Here is a 14712-nt window from a genome sequence, read left to right as displayed (position 1 = left end):
CTTTACACTGAAAATGGTTTTTGGATATCTGATCACAAAAGGAGATTGTTCCCAGCCAGAACCACCTCCTGCCTGTCCACATGGACCATCTTTCAATCTCATCTTTTTGCCAATAGCTTTTCAGAACAAAACTCCTAACCAACACTTTTTTGAGGTTTTATTAATATATTTTATTGAGTTATTTTATTTCAAAGTTATGGAGATGTAATTAACAGACTATCAAATTTACAGGTCCATAAATTTTAACCAGCATTTGTCAAGAGAATTTCTTCAGTGAATCCAACTATCTTTGGATGCAAAGGAAATCTTTCCCAACTCATTTAGCACTATGTGGTTTTATTAATCCATCCACCATGATCTGGGGGTATTTTTTTCTGTACCAACTGGTTTCATACATCTCAAGATGGTATATACTAGTAAAGACAATAACTTTGTGGCAAAAGTCTTTATTATCATAGAGAGGAATCAAGCATTTCACCTTCCTACCAAATGGCCTCTGTTTTGCTGGGTCAGTACAGTGTTTCCTTGTTTGTGGGTGGGAGTAGTGAGGGGTATCTCCGAGAGTCTTAGAGATTTGGGTGGGGGCCAAGCCACCAAATGATGGAGCTTGAAAAACAAAACCCCTCAGTTATGAGGTTATACTGATTTAGGTTCCAGGACCCTGGCTTCCTTTTCTCTAAAACACTTCATTCTGAGAAAGAGACTTGAGTAGCAGAGGACTGAATAGTTGTTGGTAGTCATCAACTCACTGGATAGCTGAGATTCACACAGTGCTTACTGACCGAGTTGGGCATGAAGCAAGGTAAATTGTCAGTGCGGCTGAGAAATGGTTCTCTGAATATGAGGATCATTGTGTGGTATGAGAAAGTTTCAGAACCAATACATGATCAGAGATACAGTCTAACACAAAATCTTTGTATTAGAAATATGCTTTATTTAACACAACAAAAGAAAGCAAAGAGCAGAGAAAAATATTGCAGGGATATAACTCTGTACATGAGAGTGTTGTGTCAATACCATCTAGGGACACTGATGGGAAGATAACTTATTTGTCCTAAGGGCAACTCCTGCATGGAGTTATAATGAGCAGGGAAGTCAGACATCAAAGGCAAGATTCCCCATTCTGTAGATGATGTAGATCAAGTTTCAATTTTCATGGGGCATACGTCATTTTCTTACCAGAATTATGGCAGACTGATATATCTGATAATAATATGGGAACATCAAAAAGATGTCTACATGTCTGTATGACATTGATTGTTGACCTTCTCAGGGTGAGTAATGAAAGCTCAGATCTAACAGGAATTGATAGAGGAAATGAGGACTAGGCAACTTCTGCTTAACCCAGGGGCCAAGAGAAATCTGAGACAGGAGAGAAGAAGCAACCTGAAGAGAGGACCATGCAGCTGCAAAGGGGGCCTTGAGACAATGTGGGACCAAGAGCCAATGGGAGGACTTCAGTGCTTGTAGCCCTTCCTGGTGGTGGATGAGGTGGTGCTGTATTTGATGGTGGAACTGCTGCCCCCAGCAGAGCTGAGGCCACCCCCAAAGCCTCTGCCACTGCCAGAACTGAAGCCACCTCCAAGGCTGTGACCACTGCCATAGGAGTAGCCGCTGCCTCCGCCCAGGCCGAAGCCACTGCCGACACCACCAGCACTGCCATAACCACTGGAGACGGTGGACTGCACCACAGCTGTGGAAGGGAGGGGGACAAGGACACACAGACATGGTGAGCTCATTATGTCAGCCTGAGTCAAGTCAGAAGAACTCAAGGGTAAGGGAGGGAGGCAAGCAAAGATACTTACAGATGTTGACTGGTCCAACACCTTCCCCACTCAGCCTAGGAAGGAAGAAACACAGAGAGCATGAGACCTCAGAGAACCACTAATGGACCAGTGTGGGAAGCCTCCATGTGAGGACCATCCATGGGGAAACTGCCTCTTCCATGGTTCTCTGAGAGTAGTAATTATGGCCATCACTAGGGTGCTTTAAGCTTGGGCTCACTGGCTGCACATCATGGAGAATCACCCAGTTGATAGAGGAGGTTGTGAGTTGCCCACCTGCACTCCTCGCCTTCCAGCAGCTTCCTGTAGGTAGCAATCTCCACATCCAGGGCCAGCTTGACATTCATCAGCTCCTGGTACTCCTTCAGGAGCCGGGCCATGTCCTGCTTGGCTTTCTGCAGGGCATCTTCCAGCTCAACCAGCTTACTCTTGGCATCCTTGAGGGCCAGCTCCCCACGCTGCTCAGCATCAGCAATGGCGGCCTGCAGGTTGGCGCACTAGAGGGGGAGATAAGCAGAATGAACTTGCAATCTAGTCCTCCCGAGGAGACTAGCTGTGGTTCCTATTTCCCAGTGAGGAAGAGAGCCAGAGCCCTGATAGCACGGAAATGCAGCTCAGACCCTTTCTATCCAGTCTCAGTCCATTCTGCAAACCTTATCTAATTTATGAGTCATCTGAAAAAACCTGTGCCCCTTTGTATTAACCACCCTGCATGACGATGTGGGGGCTGACTGGTAGAAAGTTCTACAGCAGATATAGATCAGGGGACAAAGGAAGAAATGTACCCACTCACTTGTTTTGAATCTTGACAGCTTTTGATAATCTCATGTAGCAGCCACACTAACTTGTACAAAATCACAAACATTCTCATGGAGGTGATGGGTTTCTTATACCTCACAATTTTAGGTGACACTGGTCTTTGTCCAGTGTCTTTACTTGACTAACATTTTTTTGACCTTGAATCTTGGGCAGATTTGCACCAATCCTCCTCACTTTCTGGCCTGCCTTTTCTTTCCCAGTTTTGTTCATTCCCAAATCAACTGTTCCCATCTCATCTCTGTTCAGTGCTTCTAGACTATATTTTACAGCTCTCACAGGGGAAATTGGTTTTGTCCACCTGTTTATATCATGCTCTAGGGTTGGGATCTATCTCACCTACCTGTGGGAACTCACTCAGGGTAGACACTGCATGGTGTCCTCTCCCTATTGTCTCCCAAATTCCCAGGAATAAAAAATGATGGTTGGTGACCACGTGGTGGTCTAGCAAGGAAAGGATGCTTTTATTTTCCTTAGTCCCCACCATACCTGTTTCTTGACGTGGTCAATCTCAGATCTCAGCCTCTGGATCATGCGGTTGATCTCAGCAATCTCCTGCTTGGTGTTGCGCAGGTCATCTCCGTGTCTGCCAGCTGTGACCTGAAGCTCCTCATACTGTAGCAAAGAGGGAGAGAAGCTGATGTATATGGGCTTTAACATGTTAACACTGACTGTGACACTGTGTCAGGCTTTTAATAAATTCAACCCAATGGCTTTTCAAAAAAGATTTTAGGAAATGCTGATGTTACTAGGTCATTGGATCCTCTACACTAATCTCAGACCAACCTTGTCATGAAACCACTGCCTTTCTAGTTCTCCTCAGAACCAGCAATGTCCTGCACTGGTTTTCTGAGAGGCAGCGTCAGTGTCACACTAAAGCAAAAGTCACTAGGTTCTTATCTACATTAGTTTTTCTCCTGCATGGGTTTCTTTCACTTACAGAATTGCACATAAATTCTGTCAATATCTACTCTATCGTTACAGGGTACACATTCTGTGAGAGGACACCAGCTTCATTAGAAGTGCATTTTCCCTGTGAAGCCTGGTAGTCTTGCTAGTGTTTAGGGAATGAACACAAGAATTTCTCAGCAGTTGTCCACTCACTGCTCACCTTGCTCTGGTACCAGGACTCAGCCTCAGTCCGGCTCCTCTGAGCAATCTCCTCATATTGGGCCTTGACTTCAGCAATGATGCTGTCCAGGTCCAGGTCACGGTTGTTGTCCATGGAAAGGACCACAGAAGTGTCTGAGATGTGGGTCTGCATCTGAGCCAGTTCCTGCAGAACATAAGATGGTCAGATCATTTTCTCCTGTAAAGTTTATAGGCTTCCCAACCCAAGATCTTCCATCCTTTTGCAGAGCCCCATTAGAGTAATTCAAATGAAGGTGGAGATGCTTACGGCTTCATAGAAGGCTCTGGTAAAGTTGATCTCATCCATGAGAGCATCTACCTTGGCTTGTAGTTCAACCTTATTCATGTAGGCAGCATCCACATCCTGGGGAATAAGCCAACACCATGGGGTCAGCTGAGCCCTCCTCCCCCATCTGCCCATCTTTTAGCCTCCCCACTTTTGTCCTCTCAGATGTGGGGAGGACTCCAGAGTTTTCTTCTTTTGCGAAGAAACATGAAGCCTTGGTTGTAATCAGCTCACCTTCTTCAGAGTCACAAATTCATTCTCTGCAGCGGTGCGCTTGTTGATTTCATCTTCATATCTAGAATGAGAAAGGCATACGTCAGTGGTGAGAAAGGCAGCCTGGGGTCAGAACTTCCCATAATGGATATATCCAAGGTCAGCTTTCTTGACAGTAAGCCTCAAAGATGATTTTTGTGGTCCCTAAATGTTTCCTTTTTTACTCTCCCTATGCACCTATCCGGCCTTTTGCTTCATTTTTCTCAGGTTTGTTTTTAAGCAACATTTGTGATTTTCATCTTTATGGACATGGTTTGCTACAAAATCATGACCACATCTCAACCTGGTCTTGAAGTGTGCAGTTCTGAAAATTACCCCATATCTCTCCTTAACTCACTTGTTCTTGAAGTCCTCCACCATGTCCTGCATGCCCCTGAGCTCTGAGTCCAGGCGGCCTCTCTCCCCAACGATACTGTCCAGCTGTCTCCGGAGGTTGTTGATGTACTGCTCAAACAAAGGCTCCAGGTTCTGCCTCACGGTCTTGGTGCCCTGCTCCTGCAGCAGGGTCCACTTGGTGTCCAAAACCTTGTTCTGCTGCTCCAGGAAGCGCACCTGGAGAAACACAGTGGTTATTTGCCAGACAAAGGAAGGAAGAAAGTAGTATGAGTTGTCAGGTCCCCAAGCAGGCCTGTGTGGTGACAGCATTGGACTGCTAGACATTGTATAGAGGCTCAAGCTGACAGTTCTGCTCCCTCAAACTGTTCACACCCCACTGATCTCCTCCGTGAAGTTCCCCCATGGACACAGAGGTGCTCTCACCCTCTAAGTAATGGAGCCTACCAGAGACTTTCAACATTTCTCTTGTCAAGTGCAATCACACAACTAGTTTAAAGTAGTATTTCCCTGATATAAAGCACAACATTTTTATTTAGTTATGACATAACTAAATGTTTAGAATCTAATAATTAAAATTTAAATCTAATTAATAAATGGATTCCATTCTAACTGCCCATTCAGTGTATGAGTGTCCTATAAAACATCCTCGTTTAATTGTCCTTCTCTGTTTCTAAAATCAATTAGTGTTTCTATGAGACATCTAAATCTTTCTGTCTTTTTTTTCTAATCCAGCTAGAATATCCTTTTCTTTTCTTTTTTCCCCACTACCCAAGCTCTAAAGTAGTTTTCACTGGAATTTTATTTTTAATGTCTTAGATTTTCTTCACAAGGTAAAGTTAATTCATTTCATTTTCACACTGATTTTTCTTTGCTTCAGGGTTATCAAAAGTTGAGAATTCTTTCTGGACTGGAATGAGGGACATTTAGATATTCAACAGTTCTAAATGATTTCCACCAGCTTCTGCCTATCGGATCCCAGTGGGAAGCCAGGCTGAGTCCCTTTTTCCCTCTACCCTATTCTCCTCCTGAGAGAACATGTGTTGGTCCTCTACTTTGGGGACTCTGAGTCCCCACTGGAGGACAGGTCCTCCTGGCTCACCTTGTCAATGAAGGAGGCGAACTTGTTGTTGAGGGTCTTGATCTGCTCCCGCTCCTCAGTCCTCACCCGCTGGATGGTGGGGTCGATTTGCAGGTTCAGAGGAGTGAGGAGATTCTGGTTGATTGTGACCTCTTGGATGCCTCCAGGGGGGCACACAGGGAAGCCAGCGCCCCCATAGCCACCACCAAAGCCAGCTCCACCACCGAGCCCAAAGCCACCACCAGATCCACCGCCAAAACCAAATCCACTCCCGGCTCCACCTCCAAAGCCAAAGCCACCTCCAACTCTGCCACCATATCCTCCACTGATGGCACAGCTGCCACCTCCGATGGAAATCCTCTTGGAGCCCCCCAGGCCATAGAGGCTCCTGCTGCCAAAGCCAGCTCCTCCACACACTCCACCGAGGCCTCCACTGCCCCTGGAGCGGCACACGGAGACACTGCTGAAGCCAGAGCGGCTGACCCCAGGGACTCTGGCTGAGCTGGCACTGAAGCCACGGTGGCTGCTGCTTTGGGTCCTGATGGTGGATTTGCTCGACATGGTTCCTGAAGATGAGAAGGCTGAAGAAGGCGTGAGAGGCTGGAGGGTAGAGCTGAGAGCAGCAGGTGTGTGATGAGTTTGCAGGCAGCAGTTTATATATAGTGGAAATGGGCTGGGCTCAGTCCTGGAAGGTGAGCTTGCAGATTGGGGAGGGTTGGGCTTTACAAGCAGTGAGATCACAGCTGGATTATTAGAAAAGTTATGAAATATGAAGATTGCATTTTGGCTTCCTATAGTCAGGGGAAATTTTCTTGCCTTCTAGCTTTGACTTGATCTGAGTACAATAAGACTATTCTCAATTCACTGAGCTAGGAGTTAGTCACTGAATCAAACAAAGGCTCTGCATTTTATGCTTGTGTATCAGAGTGCTCTCCTCTGCAAACTGCTGTTTCACTCAGCAGAGATCCTGCAGCTCAATACAGGCGGTTGAATATGCCTAATAGAAAGAGTCCTGTTCCTTTTTGTTGATTACAAAGTTAAAAATGCCTTTCCTTCAATGTAAAATTTCACACAAGTAGATAAGCAGAATAACACTACGATGGGCCCTTGTGTACTTATTACCCAGCTTTATAAGATGTATCATATCATGGCCAGGCTTATTTCTTCTATACTCCCACATACATCCTCTTTTCCAAATTGTGTTGGACTTACTTTTTCTCCCACCTTTTGATTCTCTTTTAATACTTTAAGATTGTTTTTTTTTTTTTGTAACTGCTGGCTTTTCTTCACCTTCACCTGTTTGTCTCTTATTGTGCATTCAGCAATGTCTTTTTCTCTTTGTGCTGCTTTCAGTTTGGCCTTCATTTCTATTGTGGCTTTTTTTTAAAAAAAACTTTTTAAAATTCATTTAATAGAGGAAGGGAAAGGGAGAGAGAGAGAGAGAGAGAGAGAGAGAGGGGGAGAAAGATCAATGATGAGAATCATTGATCGGCTGCCTCCTGCACACCCACAATGGGGATCAAGCCCAGAACCTGGGCATGTGTCCTGACTAGGAATTGAACCATGACCTCCTGGTTCATAGGTGGATGGTCAACCACTGAGCCATGACAGCTGGGTGACTGTAGTTTTGTTTTGTTTTGTTTTTCCTCTGCTTCTTTTCTGAGCTTCACAAGTAAGCGTTTTAATCTTTTATTGTCTCACTAGAGGCCCAGTGCATGAATTCGTGCACCTTGAAAGGAACTTTGGGCCATGAGGCTGTGGTGGGCACAGGGGCCGGTCTCGTCCCATCCTCCGGGACCCTGCCCGGCCCTTCCTGCTGCGGACCCTGGTCCCCTGTCTGCCACCACCCTGCTCTCATTCACTGACGGTGCCATTCCCGCTTGTACCCGTTGACAGCGCAGAGTGATTGGGGCTGGTGCCAGCAGTAGGTGCGAGTGGGGCCAGCACCATCAGTGGGTGCAAGCGGCGGCTGCTGCCCAGATTGCCCCTCAGGAGCAGGGGGAGGTGGAGAAGCCCTCAGGGATGATAGGGGCTGGCAACTGCTGCTATCACCTGCTGACGGTGCAGAGTGATCAGGACTGGTGCCGGGTGCCAGCAGAAGGTGCGAGCGGCAGCTCTGGCGCTGGCTGCGGGTGCAAGTGAGGCTGGCGCTGGCTGTGGGTGTGAGTAGTGGCTCCAGCACCAGCAGCCGGTGTGAGAGGAGGCTGCAGGCCCTGATCATCCCTCAGGAGCAGGGGGAGGTCGAGAAGCCCTGAGGGGTGATTGGGGCCAGCAGCACCCCCTCCCATCCGTTGACAGCACCGAGCAATTGGGGCTGGCACCAGGCGCTGCAGCGGGTGCAAGTGGCGGCTCTGGCACCGGCAGCAGGTGCAAGGGCCGGGCGGGACCACAGCATGCGGGAGCAAAGAATTTTCAGTAACCACCAGAGGCTCACCCCAATGACAGCAACCGGCGCCCTGCCTTGGTCTGGCGCCCCCGCTCACCTGCTCCACCATCCCACCATGGCCGATGCCTGCCATGTTCTGCACTCTGCCGCTTGCTGCCAAAGCCCGCCTTGTTCTGCACATGCCTCCTGGTGGTCAGCGCATGTCATAGCGACTGGTTGCTTGGTTGTTCTGTGGTTTGGTCTATTTGCATATTAGGGTTTTTTATATATAGATTATGTTGCCCCTTTGTTCTCTGATTTTATCATGATGTTTATTGCATTGAATTTCAAAGTCAATATAATATTATTTTATTGTGACTTTTTTTTGTTGAGTGTTTTTTGTTTTTTCTATTCCCTGAATTTTTAAAAAGGTAAAGTATCGTCTGGTGCTCTTGGAATGGTTCCTTTCTGACTAGTGCTCATCTCTGAATGAGGTAAGCTACTCCTGGACCTGCATTTGCAGAAAGGATTCTGGGAGGAGGGGCCAAGGCCATATCCAGGCTAGCAGGAATTCCCATTATGACACAGGGCTGGGGTAAATAATTATTTTAATATTTAATTCAGCAAACCAATAAAGATTACTACAGAGTGGCTCACAATTCACAGTCTTTCTTTGCTTCACCAACACAATGCTGCCAGTAGGCCTTGACTGATTCCTTGTTCAATGCTGCCTTCAGAGTTTCTTGAGACTTATGATATATGGGGACCTGCCTCCAGCCCACACACCCAGTTCTGACTGCTGCAACATGAGCTTCTTGGACTTGCACCTGAGGAAGTGTCCTTTTCATCGGCTTAGTAGGAGTTTCATGAGTCAATGGTGCCTGGCAAGTAGGAAAACCTCAGCATTTGCTTTGTCTGGCATTCCTTTGTGGTTTTCCTGTTGCTTGGTTTGGATTTGTTTGTTTGTGAGAGTGTTTCCACTGGCTTTTCTCAGATCTTCAGCTGTGGGCAGCTACTCTCTTTGTTTTCCTAACAATTGTGTGTCGATTCTTTATCTTTGTGATATAGATATATTTTTAATTTAGGGATTTTAAGATTTTTTTGTGTGATTGAGGGTGGAGTTAACCTTTATGTTTCTTGTTCTTCTTATTGTTTTTAGGTAATTCCTGAGAAGTGGGAAATGCCTCCCTTTCCTCTACTAGGTTATATTCAGAAGTCTCCCATTCACATATTTATATTTAACATGTCATATTAACTAAAATGTTCATTTAATAACTTTAAGTTAGAAATATTAATGTTCCTCTTTCATTATTCATGGAAATAATTTTATTCAATGTAGATATCATTGACCTCAGGGCTTCTTTCTTTTCTAGAACCATGTTGTGGGTCATCTGAAATGTTCCTACCAGACATCATATTTCCCATCACTAGACATTTAATTCCAAACATATCTGTGCTCTTCTCAGTATAACAGACTACTTTATGACTGAAATAAAATTTGTATTATTGAAAATTTCAAACAGATACAATTAAAGAGAATAGTATTCAACCAACATATACCAATTACCCAGATTAAATGATTATCAATATTTTATCATTATTGTTTAGTCTAATTCCCCTACTTTTTATATCTGTATTTTCCATTTATTTTGGTGAAGCATCTTATAGAAAATCCAGGTATCAGGTCATTTCACTTATAAATATGTCCATGCAAGTCTAAGTAATAATTACTTTTTCATTTAATCTGAATGTAAATAGGTATTAGATTTCATTAAGAAAGGACTTGATTATGATATAATAACTGTTATGCAGTTAGATTAAAAAATGTAGTCAGTGACAAGTATGCCCTAAGTTCAATCAGTCTGTAGTCTGACAGTGAGGTGTATTGACTCTTTATGATTAGGGGGACCACAAATAGACAGAGTAAGCACCATTCCCACCTCATCAGATCAAGGGCACACACTGTCAATGTGGCATCGCTATTGATATTAACCTTGCTTACTTGGTGGAGGAAATGTTCATTAGATTTCTCTACTGTAAAGTTACTCTTTTACCCCTTATTCCTTCGGAAGGAAGTCAGTGTGCACAGCCCACACTTAGAGGGGAAGAGTTATTCTCTACCTTTCTGAGGTGGGAACACCTATATAAATGATTTGGAGTTCCTCTGCATGAGAGTGTCTATCATCCCTTATTAATTATTATCCAATCATTTATTTATATAAGTATGAACCATGAATATTTATTTTATACTTTGGATTATAACCAAATACTGTATCATCTGTTTTTAATTAATTAACTTCTGGCTCAGATAGTTCCAATTTGGCTTTTAGGAGCTCTTTCAGTGGGCTTTTTGATTGCTTCCTTACTTTATGGCACTGAAAGATGCTCCTGTGTAATCCTATATTTCCCACCCCATTCCTAGAAACAATAGTTTCTCCTTCATTCCTAATAAATGAGGCTTTATTTCCAATGGTATTAGCCAGGGTTCTCCAGAGAAACACACCAATAGAAGATAAAATCTTATATACTAGAGGCCTGGTGCGCAAAATTCATGCAAGGGTAGGGCCCCTTGCCTGGCCTGCGATCAGGGCTGGTCTTCCCCGGCTGCCAGCATTTGACCACCCCACACACCCCTCCCCCACCACTGCTGCCGCTCATCCTCTGTGTGGGGGGCGACAGCCTGGGCGATCGGGGCCCCGCTCACTCACACCTGCCTTGGCTTGGCGCCACATGAGTCCTCTGCCACCCACCCCCAGCTCCCCATTTCCCATTGGGCGATTGGGGCCTGTGGGCTGAGGGCAGCTCCTGTGTTGAGTGTCTTCCCCCTGGTGGTCAGTGCAGGTCATAGCGGCCGGTCGTTCTGCCATCCGGTCGATTTGTATACTACACTTTTATATATATAGACATGTATGCATACATATTATAAGAAATTGGCTCATGTGGTTTTAGGAGGTTGGCAAGTCTAATATCTGCAGAACTGATGTCCCAGTCCAAGTCCTGAGGCAGACAGGTTGTTGCCGAACTAGAAAGCACCAGTGTACTAGTAGGAAAATAATTTGATAAGAAAATTCTCCCTTATTTAGTGCAGGGTCAGCTTTTTGTTCTATTTCGACCTTCAACTGATTGGGTGAGGCCTACTTATATTATGGTGGGCAATATACTTTACGCAGTCTATTAATTTAGATGTTAATTTTATCTAACTACACCCTCACATGATAGAAGAAATCATAGGCACCAAAATCTTGGACATCTCTTGTAGCAATATGTTTACCTATACATCTCTTAGGACAATGGGAACTAAGGAGAAAATAAACAAATGGGACTACATCAAAATAAAAAGCTTCTGCACTGCAAAGGAAACCATCAACAAAACAACAAGAAAGCCCACTGCATGGGAGAACATATTTGCCAATGATACATCTGACAAGGGGTTAATCTCCAAAATATGTAGGGAACTCATACAACTTAACAAAAGGAAGACAAACAATCCAATTAAAAAATGGGCAAAGGACCTAAATAGACACTTCTCCAAAGTGGACATACAGAAAGCCAAGAGACATATTAAAAAATGCTCAAAGTCACTAATCATCCGAGTTTGGAATTCCTCTGCATGAGAGATGCAAATCAAAATGACAATGCGGTATCACCTCAAACATGTCAGAATGGCTATCATCAACAAGTCAACAAACGACAAGTGTTGGCAAGGATGTGGAGAAAAGGGAACCCTCCTTCACTGCTGGTGGGAATGCAGACTGGTACAGCCACTGTGGAAAACAGTATGGAGTTTCCTCAAAAAATTAAAGATGAAACTCCCATTTGACCCAGTGATCCACTTCTGAAAATATATCCTACAAAACCTGAAACACTCATCAGAAAGAATATAAGCACCCCTATGTTCATAGCAGCGCAATTTACAAGAGCTAAGATTTGGAAAGAGCCTAAATGTCCATCAGCAGATGAGTGGGTAAAAAAAATTATGGTACCTTTACACAATGGAACACTACATGGCAATAAAAAAGAAATAACTCTTACCATTTGCAACAGCATGAATGTACCTGGAGAATATTATGCTGAGCAAAATATTCCAGCCAGAGAAAGATAAGTATCACATGATCTTACTCATACGTGGAATCTGATGAACCAAATAAACTGAAGATCAAAAATAGACCCAGAGACATAGAAGCATGAACAGACTGTTGATCCTCAGAGGGAAGGCATGGGAGGTGGGAAAAGATCAACCAATGAACTTGTATGCATATATGCATAACCCATGGACACAGACAATGGAATGGTGAGGGCCTGGCCTGGGGCGGGGGGATGGGAGCAGGCTGGAAGAGGTTAATGGGGGTGGGGGGAAGGAGGACCTATGTAATACTTTCAACAATAAAGATTTAAAAATAATAAAATAAATACATCCTCACAGAAACCCCCAGAATAATTTTTGACCAAATATCTAGACACCTTGTAGCCCAGCCAAGAAGACATAAAGTTAACCATCACACTAATACTGGGTAATAGTTTTAGAAGCCAAGATCTAGGAGCTAGATGTGCTCATTGCTATTGGGGTGTCATTGTTTCTAGGCTGTTGGGGTCCAGCCCCAGCAGGTCCAGGGGTTCCCAAAGGTGTGGACGGAGGCAGCGTTCAGTTGATCATCATAGCTAGGTCCTCTCTTTATTCTACTATTACATCTGTATTTATACTAGTTGATTTTAATCCTATCCATTCTATTCCAAAGGTTAGGGCATTTGTTAATCTAGTTCTGTTGAGTTTAATCCTATCAATTCTATTCCATATTAAGCCATATCCCCAGTGGAAAAAAACCTTATCAACCAGAGCGCAGTGTTTATGTACAGCCTTCGGTCTTGCAGATTTCACTCATTTCCAAAATTACTTAGGTCAGCCTTTTTAGTCCCCACACCTCTCAATGAGGTTGTTTTACACATTTGTAATACAGAGAGATTCATTTCACATCATGCATTTCATCCTGGGATTTCTTAACCTCATAGGTTATTCTTTTTAAAAATTTCTAACATTCAGGTTCACGATGTGCTGCAAAATTCTGTAAGTTTTTACAAATGCATAGCGTTGTGAATTCACCATTACAGTATCATACAGAAGAGAATCATCACCCTACCCTCCCTTCCCTGTGCTTCACCTATTTAACCTTGCCTTTCCATATAGACTTTATTTTTTTAATTTTGTTTTATTGCTTAAAGTATTACAAAGAGTATTACATATGTCTCTTTCTTACCCCCCCCCTTGACATTCCCCTGGCCTCCCCTACCCCCCAGTGTCTTATGTCCATTGGTTATGCTTATATGCATGCATACTTTTTTTTTTCCCTCCTGTCCCCCAACCCTCCCCGGCCTTCCCGCTGCAGTTTGTCAATCTGTTTGAGGCAGCTCTGCCTCTGTATCTATTATTGTTCAAAAGTTTGTAATGGTCTCTATTATCCATGAATGTGTGAGATCATGTGGTATTTTTCCTTCATTGACTGGCTTATTTCACTTAGCATAATGCTCTCCAGTTCCATCCATGCTGTTGCAAATGGTAAGAGTTCCTTCTTTTTTACAGCAGCATAGTATTCCATCGTGTAGATGTACCACAGTTTTCTAATCCATTCATCTACTGATGGGCACTTAGGCTGTTTCCAGATCTTAGCTATGGTGAATTGTGCTGCTATGAACATATGGGTGCATATATCCTTTCTGATTGGTGTTTTTGGTTTCTTGGGATATATTCCTAGAAGTGGGATCACAGGGTCAAATGGGAGTTCCATGTTTTGTTTTTTGAGGAAACTCCATACTGTCTTCCATAGTGGCTGCACCAGTCTGCATTCCCACCAGCAGTGCACAAGTGTTCCTTTTTCTCCACATCCTCTCCAGCACTTGTCGTTTGTTGATTTGTTGATGATAGCCATTCTGACAGGTGTGAGATGGTACCTCATTGTTGTTTTGATTTGCATCTCTCAGATGATTAGTGACTTTGAGCATGTTTTCATATGTCTCTTGGCTTTCTGAATGTCCTCTTTTGAAAAGTGTCTATTTAGGTCCTTTGCCCATTTTTTTGATTGGATTGTTTATCTTCCTTTTGTTAAGTTGTATGAGTTCCCTATAAATGTTGGAGATTAAACCCTTATCGGAGATAACATTGGCAAATATGTTCTCCCATGCAGTAGGCTTTCTTGTTGTTTTGTTGATGGTTTCTTTTGCTGTGCAGAAGCTTTTAATTTTGATGTAGTCCCATTTGTTTATTTTCCTCTTTAGTTTCCAATGCCCTAGGAGCTGTATCAGTGAAGAAATTGCTTTGGCATATGTCTGAGATTTTGTTGCCTTTGGATTCCTCTAGTATTTTTATGGTTCCCTGTCTTACATTTAAGTCCTTTATCCATTTTGAGTTTATTTTTGTGTATGGTGTAAGTTGGTGGTACATATAGACTTTAGAATCAACTTGAATCTTTAGAATCTACAAGAGATTGCTGGAATTTCAACTGAGATTGTGTTGAATCTGTATACCAAATTGGGAAGAATTGATATTTTAATGATATTGAATCTTCCAATCCACGAAGGAATATCTCTTCATATGTTTATGCCTGTGATTTTCTTCATCAGTATTTTATAATTTTCCACATATAGATTCTCT

General features: G+C 43.6%; 1 protein-coding gene across 1 annotated transcript; it reads right to left on the bottom strand.

Annotated features, from left to right (window-relative positions):
* Nucleotides 1-911: 911 nt before the first annotated feature.
* Nucleotides 912-6469, bottom strand: LOC102243274 (keratin, type II cytoskeletal 6A). Its single transcript, XM_005869223.2, has 9 exons — nt 5726-6469; nt 4628-4842; nt 4252-4312; nt 4000-4095; nt 3712-3876; nt 3090-3215; nt 2061-2281; nt 1806-1840; nt 912-1693 (listed from the first exon to the last, which is right to left on the bottom strand). Exons 1-9 carry the CDS (start codon nt 6263-6265, stop codon nt 1458-1460), a joined length of 1695 nt encoding a protein of 564 aa, XP_005869285.1. The 5' UTR covers nt 6266-6469; the 3' UTR covers nt 912-1457.
* Nucleotides 6470-14712: the final 8243 nt, after the last annotated feature.

The sequence above is a fragment of the Myotis brandtii genome, unplaced genomic scaffold (assembly GCF_000412655.1).
Source record: "Myotis brandtii unplaced genomic scaffold, ASM41265v1 scaffold29, whole genome shotgun sequence".
Lineage (NCBI taxonomy): Eukaryota > Metazoa > Chordata > Mammalia > Chiroptera > Vespertilionidae > Myotis > Myotis brandtii.
The sequence above is the reverse complement of the archived record's forward strand: the minus strand, read 5'-3'. Positions and strand labels throughout refer to the sequence as shown.

Excerpts from the sequence above, each read along its gene's own strand:
- LOC102243274 (XM_005869223.2), bottom strand. The coding sequence starts at position 6,265 with ATGTCGAGCAAATCCACCATCAGGACCCAAAGCAGCAGCCACCGTGGC. Across the intron at positions 4,313-4,627 it reads GTGGAGGACTTCAAGAACAA|ATATGAAGATGAAATCAACA; the intron begins GTGAGTTAAGGA and ends TTCTCATTCTAG. Across the intron at positions 1,841-2,060 it reads CTGGAAGGCGAGGAGTGCAG|GCTGAGTGGGGAAGGTGTTG; the intron begins GTGGGCAACTCA and ends CTTCCTTCCTAG.